The sequence below is a fragment of the Rhincodon typus genome, chromosome 13, assembly GCF_021869965.1.
Source record: "Rhincodon typus isolate 14 chromosome 13, sRhiTyp1.1, whole genome shotgun sequence".
In the NCBI taxonomy this organism is placed as follows: Eukaryota; Metazoa; Chordata; class Chondrichthyes; order Orectolobiformes; family Rhincodontidae; genus Rhincodon; species Rhincodon typus.
Window position 1 is genome coordinate 64,186,032 of NC_063344.1, and position 26,126 is coordinate 64,212,157.

At 41.6% G+C, this 26,126-nt stretch overlaps 1 protein-coding gene across 1 annotated transcript in view; it reads left to right on the top strand.

The window, feature by feature from the left end:
* Positions 1–26,126, top strand: part of crocc2 (ciliary rootlet coiled-coil, rootletin family member 2) — a 267,028-nt gene that overhangs the window by 146,865 nt on the left and 94,037 nt on the right. Inside the window, exons 22-25 of the mRNA XM_048604136.1 lie at positions 467–601; positions 736–879; positions 17,873–18,111; positions 18,820–19,003. Coding sequence (XP_048460093.1) covers positions 467–601; positions 736–879; positions 17,873–18,111; positions 18,820–19,003 — 702 coding nt within the window. The remainder of the gene's footprint in view (positions 1–466; positions 602–735; positions 880–17,872; positions 18,112–18,819; positions 19,004–26,126) is intronic.

Here is a 26,126-nt window from a genome sequence, read left to right on the forward strand (position 1 = left end):
GTGTTCATCCAGCTCTACACCTTGTTATCTCTGAAAGAAAGTACAGGTGGATTGATATAATGACTTACTGCTCTGGGAAATTGGGAAGTACGGTCAGTCATTAGACTTGAGATTTATCCCAGTTTGGTTACAGCCACCCACTGTAACACAATCCACACCTTCAGTCAGGACGAAAGTTAGTCAAAAGCAAGTCTAATGTGACTAATGATAGAATTACCGTCTGTTAACACTGCTGCATTGATGAAGCTGCACTTGTTTGGCGGGAATGGCTGAGTCGCTGTCCATCATCCATCAGGGTTAGAGGTGATTGTATGTGGAAAATGTTGTCCATCCGGTTGGTTACAAAAGCAAGGCTATCAGTTGTACCAGATGCTGTTTCTCTTTCTGTTCAGTCATCTATTCTCATTCTTGGTCAGCCTGCTCAATGAATCAAGCTCCAGCTGAGCAAATATATTTCTTTTTTAAGGCCTTGTGTCTCAAAGAATCTGAGAAAAATATCCTATTGGAGAAACTCAATCAGGCCCAACGTGAACTTGGCAATGCGAACATGGAAATCGACCGGGTGAAACGAGACTCATATAGTCGGCAGGAGCATGACAAGGTGCCAATTAGCCTAGCATTATATTCCTGTTGCATTGCATTCTCTTTTCAACATGAGTCAATATTGAAGCCAAGACCACGCTGTGGAGCGGCCTGCAAATAACTAATCTTCTGCATCTTCTCCTTTTAACCCAGAACACCATTAACAATCTTAGTGCCGAGCTGAAGACCTTTCAAGGTCAGTTTGAGGAAGCTCTGACCTCCCATGAGAGAGAAATCAAAAGTCTCAATGAGCAGCTTAAAGATTTAACACGGCAGAGAGAAGTAACTCTCAGGGAGGTAAGTTCAATGATTTATCTGCCTTTGCATTCTCAGAGACAAATTTGAGTGTGATTGAATGGAATCCTAATGATTCTGGATGTTTCTCTGCTACTGCGCTACAATAACACACACAGTTTCTCTGAAGTGATAGCCTTTCATGGCAATCTCATTCACAGCCCACTGTTTAGATCAGGAGGAAAGAAGTAGCCATAAATTTTCATTATTAGCCAAGTGGGATATCAAAGACAGTATTGCTCAAGTTACCACTCCTGAGAAGAGGGGGCACAAATCAGAAAGTGGCATGATGTTCACTCCAGAGAGTGGAGGTAACAGGATGGAATCAAGCCCAGTGCTCCAAGACACAGATTGGAGGTCATCCCCAAGGGCTGTGTAGTACCACACTGCGCTGTATAAAAGGCCCAGGTTCTTGGGGATGTGTGCCAATTGTGTGTTAAATATTAGTCCATGTAGCTCTCACCTCTCATTTTTTTACCCTCCATACCGTTCCTTAGTTTCCTTCCATGCCCCCAGGCACTCATAATGCCAGGCCATGCCTTCAAGCCACTCAAATGTCCCCTTATAGCTCCCACATCCACTTCACGCTAACTCATGCCAACCCATACCATCCACACACCATCCTTTGCACCTTTCATGCCAATTAACCCAATATTCACCATGGGCAGACCTCCAGAACCATGGTTAACATGAAATAAAATAGTGTTCTGATTATCAATACAGATTTTGGAATTGTAAAATAATGCCACATTTCATAAAAGTCTAATTGAAGTGTTTAAAACCCTACAGGTACTTAATCCCACATCAAACATATTGTGCTCATCACCCCATAGCTAATTCTTCAATAGCTTTTTTGAACAATCGATTAAAACCTGTCCATAGGATCTTGCTGAGATGATGAGAAATTGTGGAAAGCAACCAAGCTTTAATAATGGCATACAGATAGCTCTTAGCTTAAGATCAATGAAGAGCCATTATAATAGTTGGAAAGGATTTTCTTTAAGTTTCACTAACAGGATGGTATGTTTTTGTCAAATTTTTAAAAAAACCGGGGATTTAAATACCATCATAGCTGGAGTTTTTCAACTCTCATGAACACTGTCAGGCTGTGTTTTTTTTGATTAAACTTTAAAATGCTAGGAGTTAAATAACTTGGGAGCTTGATGGTTTTACATACATAACCAACGTTTCAACAGCATCTACATCTCCTCCATAAATTTATGACTCACACTATAGGATAATGCCCATCCTACATTGCTGTACAGAGGAAGGAGAAATATAAAACATCAGACCTACTCCATTACAATGATGAAACAGCTAAGAAAGAACTTGAAAAAAGCTTTTGGCAGGTTTGGTTTTAATGATGCATACACACTGAAATTGTCAGTTTATTGGGCAGTTCCCCTGGAGTCTGCGATGTTGAGGATTTTGCAGTATCACAATGCTCAACTTCCATATCTGCTGCATCTGGCCATCGAGAATCTGGGCAATTTTTACAGAGACTGAGGGGGAGGCAGGATAACAGCTGTTACTCCTCCATGACCTTAAGCTGTCGTTCCACGAGGTCTATATGAGACCACCATAATGGCTGGTGATTAAGGTGTTCCACTCTATTAACCCTTCCAGACCTTTACACAATATGGGACAGGAGCAGGGAAAAATGTAAGCTGGGATAGCATGGACTGAATGATGATATAAACAGGTAGCTCCATATAGAATGACTTGATAGACTAGCTGGTCATCTTTCTTTTCCTTTCCCGTATGGTCTTATGTGCTAACTCAAACAGAATTTGTTTCCCATTGCCAGAAGACCATTGCTTAGGCAGGTTGGTAACCCTTGCACCTCACCCACCCACCTTCATTCCCCATCTGAGAGAAATTTTTGAGCAAGAAAATCATTGATATCTGACACAGTTTGGAGCCCATTCATCTGATTGTTGGGTCTGGTGCAAACTCAGTACAGTACTGTCTCTACTCATATTTGAAAGTCATTATCAAAGCCCTAAGAACCTTTTCAACTTTGATTAAAAGTTGAAGTATCCATCAGACAGAAATATTCAGAGTAATTGGTATGTCAGTGCACACCCTTGTACATAAGCACAGTTCAATGATCACACGCAATTTTCTTTTGACCTTTGTAAACACGTGGAATGCTACTTGAAAATCTCTCTTCACCCTGGAAGTCCCTTTTATTTCATGGATTTACACCACGTGGACAAAAGCAGTTAAATGAGGCAGCTCACGGCCACGTTCTTAAGAGTAATTAAGGATGGGCAATCAGTTTTGGCTTTGCTAGTAATATCGACATCCCATGAACGAATAAACATAAAATAGAGCAGCTACTTACACCCAAGTGCTCTCCCAGACTTCAGAGTTGCTTTCTGGAATGAAATAGAAAAGAATTGTTTTAAAAACCAAGCACTATACAGCTGCTGGTTTCAGCAGTAGTAGATAGTTTGCAGACACACTGCATTCAAGGGCTATGTATCAATGAACAACCAGTTGGGAACAAGTAACTAATTGCTGTGTGTGCTGGTGAGCAGTTGCTGATGACAACAACCCTTCTTCCTGTCAACAAATTTTGATTGGTTCCAATGTGGGTGAACAGCCTGGGGCTGTGAACAAGATAAGGAGAAACCATCAGTTCTCTACCAACTCAGGAGCTCTCTGTGTCCTTTGCAGTAAAAAAAACACTTTAAGCCTAAAGAAAATCTTGGTTGCTGTAAGCTGTGACTTTTAATTTAAAAGCCTGAGACCTTTCACCCTGTCCCTCCCAAGAACATGTGAAAATGTTGAAAGAAGCCAGACCGAGAAGGTTCTGATCAGCACTAGAATCATCTCAGCAAATCCTGTGAACAGAGACCTTTGAACGGTTTTCCCAGTTTTTCCTTCCTCCTATTAATACCCCTTTCTTTTCAAGTCTATGTCTGTCTGTATGTGTGTAAGGGAGAGTTTATAAGGAGGTCAGAGTTTTAACTAGGAGAGTTATATGCCGACACCTCATAATTGTTTATCTGCAGTAAAAATTGATTTCAATGTAATAAATAATAATTCTTGTAATTTGCAGAAAGCTAGATCTAAAGATGGATAAATTGGGAGCTTTTAAAATATTTAACTTTTGTGGTGATTCCAGAAATGCAAAGGCTTAACTTTCTGTGCGCCACCCTGTGACATATAATAAATCTGGTCCACATTTCCACTCATCCCTAATGACTTTTCATAGAGTCATACAGCATGGAAACAGACCTTTCGGTCCACTAGTCCATGCTGACCATGTTCCCAAACTAAACTAGTCCCACTTGCCTGCGTTTGGCCCATATCCCTCCAAACATTTCATATTCATGTACTTATGCAAATATCTACAAGAATCTATCTACCTCTGTTTTAAAATATTTAAAGACTGTTTCCATCATAGAATCATAGCCATAAAGCATGGAAACAGACCCTTTGGCCCAATCCATGCTGGCCCAGTTTCCTAAACTGAACCAGTCCCATTTGCCTGTGCTTGGCCCATATCCCTCTAAACTTTTCCTATCCACGTACCTGTCCAAATGTCTTTTAAATGTTGTAATTGTACTCACCTGTACCACTTCCTCTGGCAGTTCAGTCCACCCTCCATGTGAATAAGTTGTCCCTCAGGTCCCTTTTAAATCTTTCCCGTCTCACCTTAAACCTATGTCTTCTAGTTTTGGACTTCCCTACCCTGGGAAAAGGACCTCGGCTGTTCACCTTATCTGTGCCTCTCAAAATTTTATAAACCTCTATAAGGTCTCCGCTCAGCCTCCTACACTCCAGGGGAAAAAGTCCCAGCCTCTCCTTATAACTCAAAGCCTCCAGTCTCGGTAATATTCTTATAAATATTTTCTGCACCCTTTTCAGTTTTAATAATATCCTTCCTATAGCAGAATGACCAGAATTGTACACAGTACTCCAAATGTCACCTTGTCTTGAATAGTTGTAACATGAAGTCCCAAGTCCAGGACTTAATGCTCCGACCGAGGAAGGCAAGCCTTCTTCACCTCTCTGTCTTCCTGTGATGCTACTTACAAGGAACTATGTACCTGTACCCCTAGATCTTTCTGTTTGGCAATGCTCCCCAGAGCCCTACCATTAACTGTGTAAATCCTGCCCTGGTTTATCTTACCAAAATGCAACACCTTGCATTTATCTAATTTAAACTCCATCTGCCATTCTGCAGCTTGCTAGTCCAGTGAATCAAGGTCCCTTGTACTCTTGAATAAGCAACTTCGCTGTCCATTATACCACCAATTTTGATATTGTCTGTGAACTTACTAACCATGTCTCCAATATTCTCATCCAAATTTCTCATATATTGATGAACTACAATGCCACAGGGAGAGAGTTTCAAAGACTCATGATGTGTGAGTGAAACAAATTCACCTCATCTGTTTTAAATGGGTCATTGCTGATACTTAAATAGTGGCCACTAGTTCTAGATTCTCCTTTATGAGGAAATGTCCTGTCCATGTCTATCCTGTCAAGAGCCCCAAGGATCTTGAACATTTCAATCAAGTCATATCTTACTCTTCTAAACTCCAGTGGACACAAGACTAGCCTGTCCCTGCCTTTCCTCACAAGGCAACCCACGCATTGCAGTCAATGGTCTGGTAAACTTTCCCTGAACTGCTTCCAACACATTTAGATCTTTCCTTAAATAGGTGATCAGTGCTGTGCACAGTACTGCAGATGTGATCTGATCAATGGTAGGAAAGATAACCTCTGAGTGTTTGGCATCAGAGGAAATACAGCCATTCCTCTGTAGGTGTGAGGGTTCTGTCTCTGAGAACCCCCACAAACAATGAAATTCATGAGTGCAGAGCTTGTTGAAAATACAGGTTAAAAATTGGAGATACGTCAGTTTGCCCATGCTTGTTTCTACTGAATTTTTGTTTCTACTGAATTTTTGGCACAGATAAGTGAATTTGCGAGTTGTGAACTCACAGATATACAGGTTTCCTGTATGTGATTGGATTGGCGAAAGTATGGAGGAAATTTCCAAAGATGATGCTAGAAATTGATTATTTTAGCGAGGAGGAAACGTGGGATCATCTGCGTTTGTGTTCTTTAGAACAAAGAAAGCTGAAGGGAGATTAATGGAGGGCCATAGAACTGTGAGGGGCCTAGACAGAGTGGGTAGGAAGAACCTGTTTCTCTTAGCAGTGAGGTTAATAGTTGGGTGCATAGATTTAATGTAATTTACAGAAGGATTACAGAGAATTTTAGAAGCTTTTTGACCCAGCATGTGGTAGAAATCAAGAATTCACTACCTGAAAGGGTGGTGCTGGCAGAAATTCTCATTATTGTGGAAACCTCATTAAATGTACAGTGCGAGTCTACAGGGCTACAGACCAAGAACTAGAACGTGAGATTAGGCTGGCTAGTCTATTTTTGCTAAACAGAAACACCATAGGCCTAATGCATACCTTCTGTGCTTCACTTTTATGATTCTATCAAATAATCAGTGTGCTTAAACAGGTACTTTTGCTAAATGGGATTTGAGTCAATTCTTAAACCCAAGTCCTGACATATTCCAGTTTCCCAGAAGGAGCATTAGATAGCCAGGACATTATTCTGTAAGGTCACTGAAGCATAACAACCTATTTGCAGTCTTTAGGACCCTCAGGAACTTGACATTGCTGGTCTTCATGAAGTGCGCTCATGAATTCCCACAAGTAAAAGTCCACCCCTTTGAACAAAGCTCTTGGCAAAAGCTACACAACATATCTAGCCTGCACTACAAAACAGACCCAAACTCGAAACAAGCTCTGTAGGAGCTGAAAGCAAGGACAGCATACCCCAATCCTATCTTTGTCTTTTGAAATTAACCTTCCACAGATGCTCTCGATGCTACAAAGCTGCGTTTGTGGTCTGGAAGCACAGTCAATCGGGTGATGTAGAAAACCAGCAATCCAGTACTTTCAGGAGCAGGCATTGACTGCAGATGTGACTGCCCAGGAAAGGGTTAAAATGGTTGGCACTGAATGAAAAGAAAAACAAATCCATTAAACAATGTCCAATTATTTTTGTTGGCAGTTTTGCCAACCTCCAAGACTGATGTATGGACCACACAGATGATTGCCTTCTCAATGGTAATTATACTTGCTTGTATACATGCCCTTATGGCAAAGGGCTCAAGTTAATTCTTTTGTTTACTCTTTACCATTTTATTATATGGGAAGTTGGTGGAGTAACATATTCGTATTTCCACCCAGAAAACCAAATCTGCTTGGCGCCAGCCAAGACTCTGCTTATCTCAGAGGGAACAATAAAGTTTTTATAGCTCGTTTCACACTGGGAATAATCTGAGAATGTAGTATTTATTTTATAAATGTGGAAAAGTGGTTGCAGCTGTACAGAAATGTCTCTTTGAGTTGTCAAGCTATTGTAACAATGGAGGGGACATATATTTGTTGACTTGGAAACTTGAGGCGAGTGCAGAAATGGGAGACCTGTTCAAATGAAAGTTAATGGCACACGTTTGGCTTCATTCTCAGGTCCTGAGGACAAATGTAGGGATCTTATTAATACAATTATCGATCTGACATTTCCAAGACAAATATAAGAGCACCACTTGGCTGTGTTGCTATTCAAAGCTATTCACAGTGGAATGAAACGAAAAGGTGTCAGACCAGAATTGACATTCAAACTTGGAGATTTTTGTTCCAGCTTGGCATTTAGTCTGTTCAGAGTTAACGTACCTAAGGCACGTATGGAGCTAAAGACACAACATTTGGCCTTAGCCCTGCAGAGAAAGAAGCTGTGAAACAGCAATTCAACACTTCACTGCAAATGGAACAGTCCCTGCTGAAAACTACCAAGCTGCCTTTAGTAGGTAAGGGCAGGTGGTGCTGTCCAACAGCACCCCGAAAGAAAGCAGAAGATGTGAGAAACGCTCAGCAGGTCAGGCTGCCTGTAGAGAGACAGAGGTGAAATAGTTAATGTTTTAGGTCAGTGATCTCTTTGGCATGGCTGAATTTTCTGTCAAAGCTAAGCTCCCACTTCCGTCAGCAAAAATGAACGCTTTCAAGGATCTAAGAAGGAAATCCCGAGAGAAGGAGAATAAAATAGATTTAAAATTAACCTTGCTGAAGTTATTGGTAGCATTTCATGGTTTCTACTGATATTGACAGCCATACTGAAGACTTTCTACCTCTCCTTCAAGATCTTTGCATTTAAATCTCTTCTAGAACCACTGTGTGTTCCTAGTTAAAATCTCCTCCCATTTCTGCTTACTAAGCTTTTGCACCATACTTCCTCCTCCTTGGTGAGTTTAACCTGAACCTTAATCAATCCAGTCTTGTCTTGTTGTATTTATCTGTACTTTAACCTCAATTGCTACGTAAACTCTGATCCAGACCACTACAAGATCACCTTTACTAGCAGAGCCATCTCTAAGCATTTCTTCATTCCTCTCTCTTCACTTTAACCTGACAAGCTCAAGTTTATGATACACACAAAAGCAAATGCTGGAGATCTGAAATAAAACAGAAGGTATCGGAGAAACTCAGCAGGTTTGACAGCATCCGTGCAGATAGAACCACAGTTAACATTTTGAATCTAAAGTGACATTACTTCAGAACTCATTTGCCCTCTTTCGTTGCCTTGGTGTTAAGTAGCTCAGCATTACAAACTCTGTACTTCCCATTTCCAGTCTACCTGTGTGTAACATGTTTAATGGCTGCTACTGACTAAACTGAAAGCAACTTATAACCGAGATAGGGGTGATATGACCAAGCCAAGACATTTAGTATACTTTTTTACAGATACATCACTCTAAGCATCCCCTCTTTAATAAAGATACAAAATTGCATCCTCTACAATTTGCAGATACAAGTTACCAGAGGTACCCAACATCCATCGACAACAAAGTTATCATTCATGAATAAAACTCTGATACATCTAGACTATCCCACTTTCATTAGTTTCTGCACATGCATTTCATCCATTATCTCTAAAGTGTTGGGGTTGTGTTTTAGTGACATACTTGTGAGTTGTTGTCAGTTTGTCTCATACCTACTCGTAACTGAGGTGGTGCTCCTTCCTCAGGGACTGTTGTTCACATGTTGAGTGCTTGATCAGAGTAAGGCAGTTACCTTTAAGATTTAATATCAGTGCTGGTTTGATAACTTCCAGAACATGTTAAACTGTTTATGTTAGTTTTTTTTATTCTAGTGAAAGCTACACCCTACTCACTACATTGTTCTGTACCCCTGCACATCATTAGTAGTAATGTTCACACTCTGATGAGAAACTTGGCAAGCACTTTGTTAGAAGTGAATCCAACAAATCATTGCACTGCTTTCATATCTTTTGATTGCTGCATCTCTGCCACAGCTCTTGTCTTGTCAGGATTCAGGCAAAATCTTTTTGCTGTCAGTACATGACTTATGTACATCTTCAACTACATCCTTTTCTTGTCCAGCTTCAGTTTCATCTTTCGCAATCACACTAGATTCTGATTATGATCTGTGATGGCTACTTGCTTAGTGCCTTCACATCATTAACTATTAGATCGCCCAAAATGGTTTCCATTTGAAGATCATGCACCATCTCAAGCTGTCTCTATTGGTACTCCTCTGGCAGAATGGAAATGACCAATGACATATGTAGCCAGCTATGTCTCCTGAAACAGTGTCCAGCATGATTTAGAGAACAGTTGCCTTCATTCAATTTTACTTGCCAGTTATCATTCTTTGTATTGAGGGTTGTAAAGTCTTTTGCCTTGGCAAGCTGTGGCAAAATTTCTTCAATGGTTGTCACTGGGTGGTGAAATCTCTTATGCTTTGTCGAGATCCATTGGATATATGCATACTCTCAGCTTTCCAGGTTTTTCTTTCACAGCTATCATTGACATACAGAGGGATCTGGGTGTACAGGTCCATGGATCCCTGAAAGTGACAACACAGATGGATAAGGTGGTCAAGAAGGTACACAGCATACTTGTCTTCATCGGCTGGTATGATCACGCTGCTATGATCCCAATTGATGTTATTACTGGACAAGTTGGATCCCAGGCTGAAATCTGGCTTGATAGATCATGTTTCATATTTTGATTTCAATGAGGTGTTTTATCATCAAAACACAAGCATGCAATACTTCAATTTTGTTTTAACAATAAAACCGAAGTGTATGACATAAAAGAAATGAAGGTAGAATAGAATAAACCAAACTTTAACATATAACACACATTTGAAGATTTCAAAATCACAAGCAAAAGTACAATCACATTAGCCCCAATAGCATCCCATTACAATTTTCAAAATGCCAGAGAGAATTCCCTTCTCTATCTATCTACATAGTGTTTGAGTTAGCCGTAGCTTCAATTTCCATTCATGAGAATCTGATAACCTCTTCCTTAGTCTGTCATATAATTCAGTTTAGACTTTTTCAACTTCACGAAACAGTCTTAAACTAATGTCTTATCTCAGGAGCAACATTTTTACAACTTTCAAGCTATGGGTGTTGCCCTTAGCCCAACAAACTCTTCTATCTGAAAGGTTAACTCTGTTTATTTTGCTCATTTGGAAACTTTATCTCTTCCAATCAAAACTCTCCAGGAAGTCTTTTCCCAATGCTGTGTTAATAAGAAATTACTGTGGCTACAGAAATGCTTGCAGTTAATCATTAAACCCTTTTGGATAAACGGAAAACTCATATACCACTAGTTCAAACTTCCAACATAAATGACATTAAAATTGCACACCTTACAGCACAGCATCCTTCCTTCATGTGATGTTGTATTGGTTTTGGGTTCCTATACTATAGACTACATTCTATCGAGAACGGCACTCTCATTCTGATTTTGTTTTTATCTATTCATGGGATGTGGGCATTGTTGAATAGGCCAGCATTTGTTGCGTATTTCTAATTGCCCTAGAGAATGTGGCAGTGAACTACTTTCTTGAACCATTGAGTCCTTGGGGTGTAGGGAGGGAGTCCTAGGTTTTGACTGAGTGACAGTGAAAGAACAGCAGTTTAGTTCCAGATCAAGGTGGTGTGTGGTATGAAGGGGAACTTGCAGGTGGTGGTGTTCCTATGTACTTGCTCATGTCCTCCTAGGTGGTGGAGGACAGTGGTTTGGAAGGAAGTGTTATCTAAGGAGTCTTGGTGGAGTTGTTGCATTATATCTTACAGATGGTATACACTACTGCTGTAATGTATTGGTGTTGGTAGGAGTGAATGCTAAAGGTGGTAGATGAGGTGCCAGAGGTGTTGGTCTTGTTGAGTATCGTTGGAGTTGCATTCATCTGACAAATGAAAAGTATGTCCTCACACTTCTGTCTGGTGTATTTTAGATGACGGACAGGTTTTGAGAAATGGTGCAATGAGTCACTCACCACAGAATTTCCAGCCTCTGGTGCACTCTCGTAGCCACAAACTTTATATGGCCAACCTAGTTCAGTTTCTGGTCAATGGTAATGGCCACATTCTGACATTTCTAGTCATTTCTTGGCAGGTGAACACCTCTTGCCAGTTATTAAGATTTCTTGCCACTTGTTGACAACTTGGATAGTTTGAAGGGAGGTGTGCACCATTTATGTACAATTTTCTCCAGTTGACTGTCCCAACAGACACCTGACACAATTTTTAGCCTCATCCTCAAAGGATATTGGACCATCCCAACAAGAATTCCTGACCCTGACCCCGAAGGTGTCCTGGGACCATGTCTGCAGAGGTATCTAAGCTCTCCAAAGGGTCATCTGGCTATTCAAACAAAAAACAAATGCACTGCAAATAGATCAACTCTTGCCTAGTCTAAGCTTTACCACCAGATTCCAGATGTGAGGGTTTCCAAAATTTGACTTCCTAGGAGGCAGCAATCTCCAGGAATCACCATTATGTAAACAACAGCCTGCCCCATGAAAATGAGAGAATCCAGGTTTGGAGGTTGTGGTTCCAGACAAATTCTGATATTTTAACCACAGTGGAAATGCTACTTGTCTTCGCAAAAAAAAAAGGGACCACAGACACAACTGCAGAGAGATCTACAGAGTTCTTAAATGCTTCACATACAGTCCTGGTACGAGTTTTATTAGCCATATAGAATAATAGAATTTTGTACAATACAGAAAGGGGCTAGTCAGCCCATTGTGTCTGTACTGCCCCCCCAAAAGAGCTAACCATTCTCCAGCCCTATTTCCGTCACTTCCAAATATATATTCAGCTTTATTTTGAAACTTCCTATGGAATCCTCCTCCGCCAGTCTCCCAGGTAGCACATTCCACATCCTCACAACTCTGAGGAAGGAAGGTCTTTCTCATCTCACTCCTAGTTGCCTTGTGGATAATCTTGAAATTGGTGCCCCTAGTTACTAACATACCAAATAGTGGTAACAGAATATCCTTCTTTACCCTGTAAAAGTGATTCATAATTTTGAGAACCTTAATAAGGTCACCTCTTAATCTTCTCTGCTCCAAGGAGAATAAGTCTGATTTCTCCAATCTTCCCTTGTATCTAAAACCCTTCGTTCCTGGTATCATTCTACTAAATCTCCTTTGCACTCTCTCCAGGGCTTTAACAGCCTTCCTTAAATAAGGTGCCCAGAACTGAACACAATATTCCAAACGTAGTCTGACTAATTATTTACAGACGTGTTGTATCACCTCCTTGCTTTTATACTCTGTGCCTCTGTTTATAAGCCCAAGGATCCTATAAGCCACCTTGACAATTGTTTCAGCCTGGCCACCTTCAGACAATTACACATGTGAACCCCCCGAGGTCTGTCTGCCCCTGTACTCCCCTCAAATTTCTACCATCGAGCCTCCATTGTCTGTCCATGCTTTTTCTACCAAAATGCATTACCTCATATTTCTCTGCATTGAAATTCACCTGCCAGGTGTTTGCCCATTTGTCTAACTTGTCAATGTCCCTCTGAAATCATTCAGCATCATCCTCATAATTCGCTATTGTCCCTAGCTCAGTATCATCTGCAAATTTATACATTATGCCCTCAACACCCATCTCCAAATAATTTATATAAATCAGAAAAAGCAAGGGTCCAAAGACCGATCCCTGGGGAGTAACACTTCTATCTCTAATCTGTGAAATCCCTTTATATACCTACCCTCTGTTTCTGATCTTTTAGCCAACTTGTAAGTCATGCTGCTACCAATTTGAAATATTCCTAATTTGCTAACAAACCTGCCATGTGCCACCATGTCAAATCCTTTCTGAAAGTCCAAATATATAACATCCACAATATTTCCCACTCTCTGTGTCGCCTCATCGAAGAATTCAATTAAATTCGTCAGGGATGATCTGCCCTTGACAAAGCCATGTTGACTGTATAGTCTTAACTTATTTTTCTCTGAGTGTATATTTACCTTATCCTGCATTATGCCCTTCATCCGTTTTCCCACTATTGATGTCAAGCGGTCAGGTCTGTAGTTTCCAGGGTTATTCTTTGCCCTTTCTTAAATAACAGCGTCACATTTCCAATCCGCCAGTCCCCTGAGATTAATCTTGTGTTCAGACAGGACTGGAAAGTTTCTGTCAGTGGTTCTGAAATTTGCTCCATTACCTCTCTTATGGGACTTAAGATATTGGTTGCAAACTGGACTGTCTGCCTATCCCTTCAAGTACTGCAGGCCATGCATCCCATCTGGTGGGATGCTGGTGATTTCTATGCCTGGAATGCTGCCAGCCTTTTTAGCACCTCTTCTTTATCTATCATTATACTGTTCAGTTGCTCAACAATCACGTTTTCAAGGGGGAATTGTCACCATCTTCTAATTTGGTAAAGATAGAAGCAAAGTATTCATTTAGTATCTCTCCCATATCCTTTGCTACAGTGAGCAGCTTATCCTGCTTGTTCCTTAAGGACCCCACTTTGGCCTTCACTAATCTTTTACTGTTAATATGTTTGAAGAATATTTTACTATTTGTAGCCTGCCATCCTTTCTTCATACTTCCTCTTAGTCTTCCTTATTCCAGCCTTAGCCTCTTTCCTGCATTTGCGATACTCTTCCTGGTTTCCAATGCTATTATTATTTTGGTATGCATCATATGCCTCTTCTTTCTTCCTTATTTTCTCCACAATATCCCTAGCCATCGGTGGTACTCTAGCTTTGGATATACTGCATTTATTTCTTATGGTCTGTACCTAGCTTGCATCCTATTCATCCCTTTCTTGAAAGTCTCCCATTTCTCATCCACTGTTGTATTTCCAATCAACCTGTTCCAGTTTAACTTTTAGACCCCTAAAATTTGCTCTTTTCCGGTCCAGTATCTTAATCCTTGACTGATTTTTATCCCTTTCTGATTTAATATTGAACCTTATTATGTTATGATCGCTATTTCCCAAATGCTTCCCCACTCTGATGTTTTGCACTTGTACAGACTCATTTTCTAGGCCCAGATCTAGCTTCCTTCCTGGGAAGGCTGGAAATGTAATGTTCCAGAATGTTCTCCTGCACACATTACAGAAACCTCTCCCCTTCCGTTCCCCACACTCTAACATTCTCTGAGTCTAGATCATCATAGGTCATAGAATCCCTACAGTGTGGAAACAGGCCCTTCAGCCCAACAAGTCCACACTGACCCGCAGAGCATCCCATCCAGACCCATCCCCATATAACCCACCGAATCTACACATCCCTGAACATTACGGGCAATTTAGCATGGCCAATCCACCCTATCCTGCACATCTTCGGACTATGGGAGGAAACTGGAGCACCCGGAGGAAACCCATGCAGACACAGGGAGAACGTGCAAACTCCACACAGACAGTCACTCGAGGCTGGAATCAAACCTGGGTCCATGGCGCTGTGAAGCAGCAGTGCTAACCACTGAACCACCGTGCTGCCCTACTTTAGGGAAATTGAATCATCAACTATCATAACCCTACTTGACTTGTAGATTTTCATAATCTGCCTGCAAAAGCTCTCTTTTATTTCCTCCTACTATTTGGAGGTCTATAATAAATACCCAACAAGGTCACTGCTCCCTCCTGTTTCTCACCTCCAACTACATAGATTCTAATTCAGGGACTGCATTTCCTTCAAGGGCTATGATACTATCTTCAACCAAGATTGCTACACCTCCTTTTTACCCATCCTGATTCTGCTTAAAACTTTATAACCCAGGACGTCAAGTATCCAGTCCTGTTCTGGCTTAAGCCATGTTTCTGTCAATCCGACTATGTCATATCCCCTTAGAGGAATATCTGCTTCCAGTTCCTCAGTTTTGTTCGCTATACTCCATGCATTAACAAACAATCAATTTAACCTTGCCCTTATCACTTTCTTGCCGATTTCTTTGTTTGCTGTCAATACTTATGTCTTTCCCCATTTACTTTCCCCGTTCTCCATCTTCTCACCTTTTTGCCCTCACTGGTACTTCCAAAGTTAGGCCCATTCGTCAATCCACACCACTGCTTTACAAGTTTAAATCCATCCCCATGAGATTGGTTCCATTTCTGCTCAGGTGAATCCCATCTCTTCTGAACAGCTTTCTCCTTTCCCAAAAGTGATCCCAACATCCCAAAAATCTAAACCCTTCCTTTCTACACCACCCCTAAAGCCACACAGTTACGTCCCTGAACTGCCTTTGCATAAATGGTTGAGGCTCATGACATAGGTAGTATTTCCAAGATTACTACCCTGGAGCTCCTTGGTTTCAACCTGCTCCCTGACTCCTGCAAGACCTCCAAGCCATCTGTCCCTGTGTCATTGGTAGCTCCATGACCCACAACCACTGGTAATTCACCCTCCCTTATGAGAAATTTATCCAACCATTCTGTTATAGAGTCATGGAATCATAGAGTCATACAGCACAGAAACAGACCCTTCGGTCCAACCAGTCCATGCCGAACATAATCCCAAACTAAACTAGTCTCACCTGCCTGCTCCTGGCTCATATCCCTCCAAATCTTTCCTCTTCGTGTACTTAAACGAATGTCTTTTAAACATTGTAATTGTACTCACATCCACCTACTTCATCAAGAAGTTAATTCCACATGTGAACCACCCTCTGTGTAAAAAAATTTGCCTATGTCTTTTTTAAATCTCTCTCCCCTCACCTTAAAAATGTGCCCCGTAGTTGTCCCAAACCCTTGCACCAGGGAGACAACAGACCATATGGGACTCATGACCTTGGCTGCAAACTGGACTGTCTGTCTATCCCTTGAACTACTGGAGGGCATACATTTAAGGTAAGAGGACGTAAGTTCAAAGGACATGTGAGGGGCAAGTTTTATTACACAGAGAGTAGTAAGTGCCTGGAACACGCTGCCAGGGGTAGTGGTGGATGCAGATATGATAGGGACGTTTAAGGGGCTTTTAAATAAGCATGTGAATAAGCAAGGAATGCAGGGATATGGACCACAGGCAGGCAGAAGGGATTACTTTAACTTGGCATCATGTACAGCACAACACCGTGGGCCAAATGGTCTGTTCCTGTGCTGCTCTATGTACTGAGCCATCCACTGCTACCACCTTTCTAATCAGCCTACCACATCTCTTGCTTTTCCCAGAGGGTAACCATGGTACTGTGTTTTTCCTCTTTGTCATCCACCCCCAACTCAGTCATGTTGCTCACTAAATAGGCATCTAAAATTTCATACCTGCTAGACAGGTCCAAGGGATCCTGGGTTTCCTTCACCTGCTGTCTCTTTTCCTTTCAGCAAATGGTCACCCATTGTCCTGCCATCTCTGCACTCCTCCTTTCGTGCCAATCACAATGTGGAGTAACCACTCTGTGGTAGGAGAAACCTCTTTCCTTCTTGTATGGTGTGCAGTGCGGAGAGTCACTGCTCTAAATCAGTCACATGGTGTTCAAGGACTGCTACCCTCTTGACTGTCTTGGGTGTCATGTGGATCCAAGACCTCCCACATTTTACATGCCACACACTTCACAAGATTTCCCAGAGTCCCTGCCATCATTAATGGATGACGCACACTGCTGAGGCTCTGCACAAACAAATTTTGTAACTGCCCCGCTGTCTCTTTTGGTTTTGGTTCACGAAGGAGGGAGGGAGGGAAACACTACAGTAATGTAAAGATTTTGGGTGTAGCACATTGGCTGAGTGGTTACACTGTCTCACGGTGCCAGGGATCCAGGTTCAATTCCACCCTTGGGCTACTGTCTGTGTGGAGTTTGCACATTCTCCCCGTGTCTGCGTGGGTTTCCTCCGGGTGCTCCGGTTTCCTCCCATTGTCCAAAGATGTGCAGGTCAAGTGAATTAGCTATGCTAAACTGCCCATAGTGTCCAGGGATGTGCAGGTTAGGTGGGTTAGCCATGAGAAATCCAGGGATAGGGTAGGAGGGTGGGTCTGGTTGTGATGCTGTTCGGAGGGTCAGCGTGGACTCGATGGGCCAAATGGCCTGCTTCCACACTGTAGGGATTCTATGATTCACCAGGTCCTCTGTAATCCCTTTCTCACTTGTGACAAGTGAACCAACTTTGCCCAGAATCCTCCTCAATCGCTTCTCACTACTGCCTGTCTCCAAACACAGCCGGACCCCCATTTCACTTACCCACTTCCTTTCACACAGCAGTCATCAAGTTTTTTTCCACCATTCAGCCTGCCATCTGCTTCCTCGGCCTACTTTCAAAATTCAGTTTCAAAGTATTCAGTTTCCCTTTCTTGACAACATTTATTTCCATTATTATAAGGCCGCTCCATTCCCTGGAACCTCTCAAATTCAGCATCATCCCCCTATCATCAGTGATAAAAAAGGCACCTTTTTTTGGTCTACACCAAAATATGTTTAACTTTCACTTCCTCTGCATATCCTGGCCAAGCTGTTGGTCCATGTTCAAAAACATACTACTGTCCAGTTTTAGTCTTCTAGTTCCATTGTACTTGATGTCACCAACAGTAACTACCATTTACCATCTTTGCAACTTTAACTATGTCCTGTCTCTGGAACTGTTCGCTATTGTTTCTTCCTTTGCCTTCCGAATCTGTCTAGCACCTATTCCTGCGATTGTGGATTTGCCAAATGTTGCCTTCCAACTTTTGTTCAAAAACAGATGGAAGAGTTAAAGACAAAACTTCGTGTGGTGGAGGATACTCGGGATGGAATTCGTAAGGACCTGATTGAATCCCACAGGAAAGTCCGAGAGAATGAGGAAGCTCAGGAAGTGCAACGGAAAGAGAACCTGGAGCTCAAACGTGTTCTGAATGATGAAATCCGTGAAAAAGAAGCCATCCAGAATTCCAATGAGGAACTCAGGAATACCATCAAAAAGATTGAGAGTGAAAGAATCAGGTATTATGCAGTCAGGGGAGGCAATGGCCTAGTGGTATTATCGCTGGACTGTTAATCCAGAGACCTAGATAATGTTCTGGGGACCTGGGATCAAATCCCGCCATGGCAGATGGTGGAATTTGAATTCAATAAATATCTGGAATTAAGGGTCTAAAGATGACCATGAATCCATTGTTGATTGTTGGAAAAAACCAGTCTGGTTCACTACTGTCCTTTAGGGAAGGAAACTGGCCTACATGTGACTCCAGAGCCACAGCAATGTGGTTGACTCTGAAATGCCCTCTGGGCAATTAGGGATGGGCAATAAATGCTGCTGTGTCAGTGATGCCCTCATCCTGTGAATGAATAAAAAAATGGTGTGACCACTTGGCACACAATACTCTGCTTGTAAACACCAGAAATCCCAAGTTACTGCAAAATGTTTACAATCCCCACATTCAAAGCAGCTACAACTGCATTTTAAATACATAGCAAAAATGTGCCAAAAACTTTCCAAACTGCACCCTAAGCAATCAAGGTTAAAATTAACTCTGGCCCAGATGTACACTGTTAATATTGTGCTCTAAACATGCAGTCAAAATTTAATTCTTAAGCATCAAATCTTTCCCAAAAGTATACCTTGAATTCCTGCCAATACTGCAGGTTACCATCCTCTCCTCTCTGATGGTTTCTGATTCGTGGGAACTGACTATGTTTCTATGCCATCAGCTTAAAGAGGGCAAATGAGGAGAAGGCGCAGAAGATCAACATCCTGGAAGAAGCCAAAACTGCAGTTCAGAATGAGGCAGGAGAGCTGCGCTCCAATCTACGGGAAGTTGAAAGATCAAGACTGGAGGCCCGGAGAGAATTGCAGGAACTTCGACGACAGGTGAGGAAAGGAGACTCCGAGAAAGTGATGAATGCTAATCTCATTTCTTAGTGATCAATGGGCGAAAAAAATAAAATCCCTGCTACATCTAATGCCAGATACAATAATTAACAGTCAGGAGATGTGGCTTTGCTTTCTTGACTTAAGGGAATTAAATTTATTAAACTATCTTCAGTTTTAGGTAGGAGCCAATTACTGCATTTGCTGGAATCTGTGCTGAAAACAAGAACAAAATGCTGGAAATCACAGTGGGTCAGGCAGTATGCATGGGGAGAGAGCAAGTTAATGTTTCAAGTGTGAACTCGAAACGTTAGCTTACTCTCTGTCCATGGATGCTGCCTGACCCGCTGTGGTTTCCAGCATTTTTTGTTTTAGGTTTAGTTTTAGGTGGTTTATCAAAGGGCAATGTGCAATCATCAAGTATTCCTTTTGCTTTCTACTTTTCACCACTTGCTTTAAAAATAAGTATCTGGAACTGTGATTGGAGCTTACGGGGAGATGTCCAGAGTGAGAGATCCATATTCTCCACAGGACCGTGGTCTGAATTTACCTCCAACAGGGTGCTTCTATCTGATGCAGTCATGCTTTACATTATGTCCTGCAACATAAGAAAATGCCATGGAATATTGAGGTATTGAAGAATCCAACAAACATTTATTACAAGTAACTATTATGTACAAACATTACATTCCTGAGGCACATAGGTGTCTGGGCTAATATTAAGCTACAAAGTTAGCTGAGATAAGATGGAGAGGACATCTTTCTTCCTTCAGCCAACATGAGCTGATAACATGAGTATTTCTTAATGATACACTATCATTCTGACCATGAGACATACACAACATAACCCTGTTTCCAAAGGTTAACAAACTGTCTCAAACAGATATATAGGCACATGTTATCAATTTGATCATTATACAGCAAGTAAAACAGAGTTTACAATGTACAAACTTTATATGTAATGCTTTGGAGCTTGACATCTTGTCCTAATCTGGTGATTGTATAGCCAGCTGGAGAGATACGCTTTGTTTAGTACTGCACTTGTTTGACAAATCAGTTATCTTGCTGCCTAATGCTTTCCTGGGGAGCGTTGCTGAACAAAGAAACCTTGGAGTACAGGTTTACAGTTTCTTGAAAATGGAGTCCCAGGTAGACAGGATAGTAAGGAAGCCATTTGGTATGCTTATCTTTATTGGTCAGTGCATTAAGTATAGGAGTTGGGAAGTCATGTTGCGCCTGAACAGGACATTGGTTAGGCCACTTTTGGAATACTGCATGCACTTCTGGTCTCCCTCCTATAGGAAGGATGTTGTGAAACCTGAAATGGCTCAGAAAAGATTCATAAAGATATCGCCAGGATTGGAGGGTTTGAGCTATAGGGAAAGACCGAATAGGCTGGGACTATTTTCCCTGGAGCATCGGAAGCTAACCTTATAGAAGTTTATAAAATTATGAAGGGCATAGATAGGCTGAATAACTAAGGTCTTTTCCCATGGGCGGGGGATTCAAAAACTAGAGAGCATAGGTTTAGGGTGAGAGGGAAAGATTTAAAAGGGACCTAAGGGGCAACTTCTTCACACAGAGAGTGGTGTGTGTATGGAATGAGCTGCCAGAGGAAGTGGTGGAAGCATCTGGATGGGTACATGAATAGGAAGGATTTAGAAGGATATGGGCCAAATGCTGCCAAATGCTGACTTGATTAATTTAGGATGTCTGGTTGGCATGGACGAGTTGGACCGAAGGATCTGTTTCCATGCTGTACAGCTGTATGATTCTGAGCTCTATGATAGTCACACTCATTTTGTCGATAATTCATTGAACAACTGGAAGTTTAGAGAACTCATCCATCTGAATAAGTTTTTTTAACTTCACTCGTGGCATGTGGGTGGTGCTGGCTAGGTCAACATTTACTGTCTGCCCCTGGTTGCCCTTGAGAAGGCGGTGGTGAGCTATCTTCTTGAACTGCTGCAATCTAGTTGCTGTAGTTTGACCCACAACGCCTTTGGGGAGGGAATTCCAGGATTTTGACCCAGTGACAATGAAGGAATGGTCACATATTTCCAAATCAGGATGGTGAGTGGCTTGGAGGGGAATTTGCAGGTAGTGGTGTTCCTATATATTTCTACCTTTGTTCTCCTGGATGGAAGTGGTCACAGATTTGGAAGGTGCTGCCTGAGAATCTTTGGTAAATTTCTGCTGTGCATCCTGTAGATAATACACATTGCTGCTACTAAATATCAGCGGTGAAAGAAGTGGATATTTGCGGATATGGTGCCGGTCAAGATTCGACTGTTGTTGGGGCTGCACTAATCCAGGCAAGTGGGGAGTATTCCATCACACTCCTGACTTGTGCCTTGTCAATGGTAGACAGACTGGGGAGTCAGGTTGTGAGTATTCTTTCCCTTGCACTGTGCGTAGATCTGCAGCTACTTTGGTTCAAGTGGTGCATGCAAAATTGTATAGAAATAGAGTCTCCCTCTACTGCTGGGGTTGATACATTTGGCATGTCTCACATGCATCTTAAGTCATTGATTATCTAATTTATCTCTGGCCTGTTCATAGATTCATGTGATAGTTATATTGTGCATTCAATGCACGTGTGTCTCTGTAATATGCACATGATATCTTGACATAATGCTTTTGGTTTGGGGCTTGTTTGCCCTTGAAGATTACTCGTTGTGATATACCAAGTTCATCAATGTATGTCCAAAATGGCCGTATCTTCTCCTGTATTTCAATACTTTCAGGCCATCCCTGCATAACGATCTTCTGTAACCCTTGTAGTTGCTCATCTTCAGCAGTTGCCGATTACAAAGATTTACACTGGCTCTGGCCAAAGTGTCATAAATCAACCTTGAGAACATCTTCAACCTCGTTGACTGGAGCATCAATCAGCAGATCAAGAGGAATATCATGTTCTTTGGGTGGAAAGCATAATCTGTTTAGCACGTCAGATCTTATCATCTTCTTAGTTGTTTTGTGTATCGCTTCAAAGTGATATCCTTGGAGATTGTTGTGTCTGAAATTAGTCTCTCATGAATTGTGACTATACTGAGGTCTGTGTGTACTGGTTGTCCCGCCACTGCTCAATCATTGACGCCTACGAAGTATAAGATTTTGGGAAGCCAAGATGAGTTTGTGTGTTGGCACTGCAGTATGATTCTGCCAATGCATGGATTGGAATCCAGTTGCATGCTGTGAGATGGTCTCTCTTCGTCTGTACCATGGAGCATCACTTGCTGATGTACATGCCTCTCAGAATATGTCGTAGTAATATTTTGACACTTCCCATATTAATCTTGGCTTTTAGAGTGTGTTGTCCTGTATTTTCATTGTATACAATACTAAAAGTTGAACAAGTTTCTGTTTGACTTATACTGTCTGCATACTGTCTGTAAGGTTGTCAATTTGGAAAGCTAGGTCACCTTCTAAAATTTGCCTGTCACGTAATTGACTCTGAATCTCATTCATGTGTTTATATTTGCAATCTTCTTAACACTTCCCTTGCTGTCAGTTTTGTGGGGCTACCGTCTTGTTGCTCACCGATATTTTGTTGAGCAGTCTGACTTGGCCTTTCAAACAAGATTTCCCACATATGCATCTCCACGCCCCTCGCCAAGCTGTTCCAGTACAGTTACAACACTGGTATCTACCTGAAAATGTGGAAAATTGCCCAAGTATGTCCTGTACACAAAAAGCAGGACAAATCCATCTAAGCCAATTACCGTCCCATCAATCTACTGTCTATCATCAGTGATGGAAAGTGTTATCGACAGTGCTATCAAGCAGCACCTGCTCAGCAATAACCTGCTCAGTGACGCCCAGTTTGGGTTCTACCAGTGCAACTCAGCTCCTGACCTCATTACAGCCTTGGTTCAAGCATGGACAAAAGAGCTGAATTCCAGAGGTGAGGTGAGAGTGACAGCCTTTGGTATCAATGCTGCATAAGACCAAGTGTCACGTCAGGAGTCCTGGTAAAATTGGAATCAATGGATATTGAGGGCAAACTGCAGTGGGTGGAGTCATACCTGACACATAGGAAGATAGTTGTGGTTGTTGGAGATCTGTCATCTCAGCTCTAGGACATCTCTGCGGGAGTTCCTCAGGGTAGAGTCGTGGGCCCAACCATCTTCAGCTGCTTCATCAATGAGCTTCCCTCCATCATAATGTCAAAAATAGGGATGTTCGCCAATGATTGCACAATGTTCAGCACCATTCGTGACTCTTCAGATACTAAAGCAGTCCGTGTTCAAATGCAAAAAGATCTGGACAATATCCAGGTTTGGACTGACAAGTGGCAAGTGACATTCATGCCACACAAATGCCAGGCAATGACCGTCGCCAATAAGAGACAATATAACCACCACGTCTTGACATTGATGGTGTTACCATCATTGAATCCTCCACTATCAACATCATGGGGGTTATCATTAACCAGAAACTCAACTGGTCTTGCCACATAAACACAATGTCTGCAAGACGAGGTCAGAGGTAAGAAATAATGCAACAAGTAACTCACCTCCTGACTCCTCAAAGCCTGTCCATCATTTACAAGGCACAAATCAGGAATGTGATGGAATACTCCCCACTTGCCTGGATGAATGCACCTTCAAGAATGTTGAGGAATCTTGACACCATTCAGGACAAAGCAGCCCGCTTGATTGGCACTACATCCACAAGCATCCACTCTCTCCACCACCGATGCTCAGTAGCAGTAATGTGTACTATCTTCAAGATGTACTGCAGAAATTCACCAACAAACCTTAGATAGCACCATCCAAACTCAAGACCACTTCCATCCAGAAGGACAAGGGCAGCAGAACCTATGGGAACACCACCACTTTCAATTTCCCCTCCAAACCACTCATCCTCTCGACATGGAAATATATCATCATTCCTTCACTGTCGCTGGGTTAAAATTCTGGAATTCCCTCCCTGAGGGCACTGTGAGTCAACCCACAGCAGGTGGACTGTAGCTGTTCAAGAAGGCAGCTCACCACCACCTTCTCAAGGGCATCTAGGGACGGGCTATAAATGCTGCCCAATCAGCGACGCCCACATCCCACAAATAAATAAAAAGAAAAGACCACTGGTGCTACATGCTTTTCAGCTATCAAGAAGAACAGGAAAATTTTGAAATAAGTATGACAAACTGCATCTGTTACAGATTTTGTTGGTTTGGTGTGTTTATTGACTGTAACAATAGTGTCAAATACACCTAAAGCAGGAAATTATTGTTGGCCTGTCACCATGGCTTCATACTCCTGTCTTTCCTCAAATAAGGTGTCAATGGTTGTGCTTTTTTTCTTGCCCAAAATCTCCTTCCTAAATGCTTCAGCTAACTTAAAGATGATGACTAACTCACTGAAACTCTCTGAGATTTCCACTTCAGAAGAATCACATTCATACCCCTTGCTGCAGTGTCTACCAATAAACTGGTCAAGAGATTCTTGGAATTACTGTCAGAAGGCATGCATTGCATAAGGTAATCCTAAAGTTAATTCTCACCTTGATCTTGTCTTTAAGAACCTTCCAAATCTTTTCTGGGCCTCTCTGATCATGTAGATAAAGACCGGATGTTTTAATTGTATGAAACGTCTCCTTGCCAATGGAGACATTTGTTTCTGGCAAGATCATCAATTGCTGGATCAGCAAAGTAGAACTGCATAGGTTGTTCTAGCAGTGGTCATTTAGTAAAGGAGTCCCTGGATATCCAATCAATAGTGAGGTTTCTGCTTTTCATGGTTCTTCCTTAAATTCCATATCATTTTGCATGTGCCTGACTTTGTGTCAATGTAAATTAACAACTGTTGTTTCTTTGAAAACACAGAGTTTGCTATTGCTGTTGTGACAACCTGGTTCTTATGAACCATCTGTCAGGAACTGTGTTTTTGCAGCTTTCTGTATGGCATATAACTGGCTTTGTATTCTGGCTCACAAGTGCACTGCTGCCTTTTTCTTCTTTTAATTAAAGCAATTTTTAAAATGTCTTTTATGTTGAAATATATTCCATTATTATCAAAGAAATTAACTTTTATTGGCAGTTAATACCGGTCTACTCATCTGTGCGGCTGTCTCACAGAAAATGACACTGATTTTTCTGTTGTCTGGTTAGCCTTTGATTAGTTTTCCAAATATCTTCCAAGAAATCTAAATATCTAAATATCTTCTTGATGACCACCACTACTGTTGTGGTGAGATTTGCCCCAAGAGGGTGTTTCACCTGTTGCAGCAATGCTTATGTTATCTCTTGGTGGGGTGAATATCATGGTTTTGAAGAATCCAACAGAAGTTTATTACAACTAACTATTAGGTACAAACATGAGATGCTTCATGCACATTAGTGTTTGAGATAATGATTGATTATTGTTACAGTGGCATGTTTCCAGTAGAGTGAAATGCTTCAAGTACCCCAAGGTAAGATGAAGTATGAAATATTGATACCCTCAAATTACATGGTATCTTGGAGTGTACATGTCTCTTAAATGTATCCTGACATATCAACCATGGGACATAACATAATAGACATGTTAGTTTCTGTTCAGAGGAAGGATTCAATATCTGTGGAGAGCAATATCTATGCACAGCAATAGAATGGCATTTAATATAGTCTGGATATTGAAGCATTTTGGGAGGGCATTGGATGAATGCATAATTTTACTGCTTTGATTGATGGCTATTTCAATCAAGGAGAATTTATGCAGCGATTTCCATTAGATGTTTGGCTAGACTTGTAGAATCTATCATAAAGATACATTGTTTCTGATCAGTGGCAGAAGTGTAACGGGCCAAATTAATATTTCTCCATTTCCACCTGCTTGAAGTTCCAATAATTTGGTGTTAACTTCATATTAATCCAGGGAGCACCTTAGTGCCAATTTATACTGAACCTTTAAAGAAAATTTCTTGATATAAATGACCAGTTTAAAATGCAGTATTGTAAACTTCTTTTAATGTGAAAGACAAGCCCAAAAACTAGCTTCCAGACCTGCTATAAAGAGCTAACAAGGTGTAGAGCTGGATGAACCTAGCAGGCCAAGCAGCATCAGAGGAGCAGGAAGGCTGACCCTTCAGAAAGGGTCTAGGGCTGAAACGTCAGTCTTCCTGCTCCTCTGATGCTGTTTGGCCTGCTGTGGTCATCCAGCTC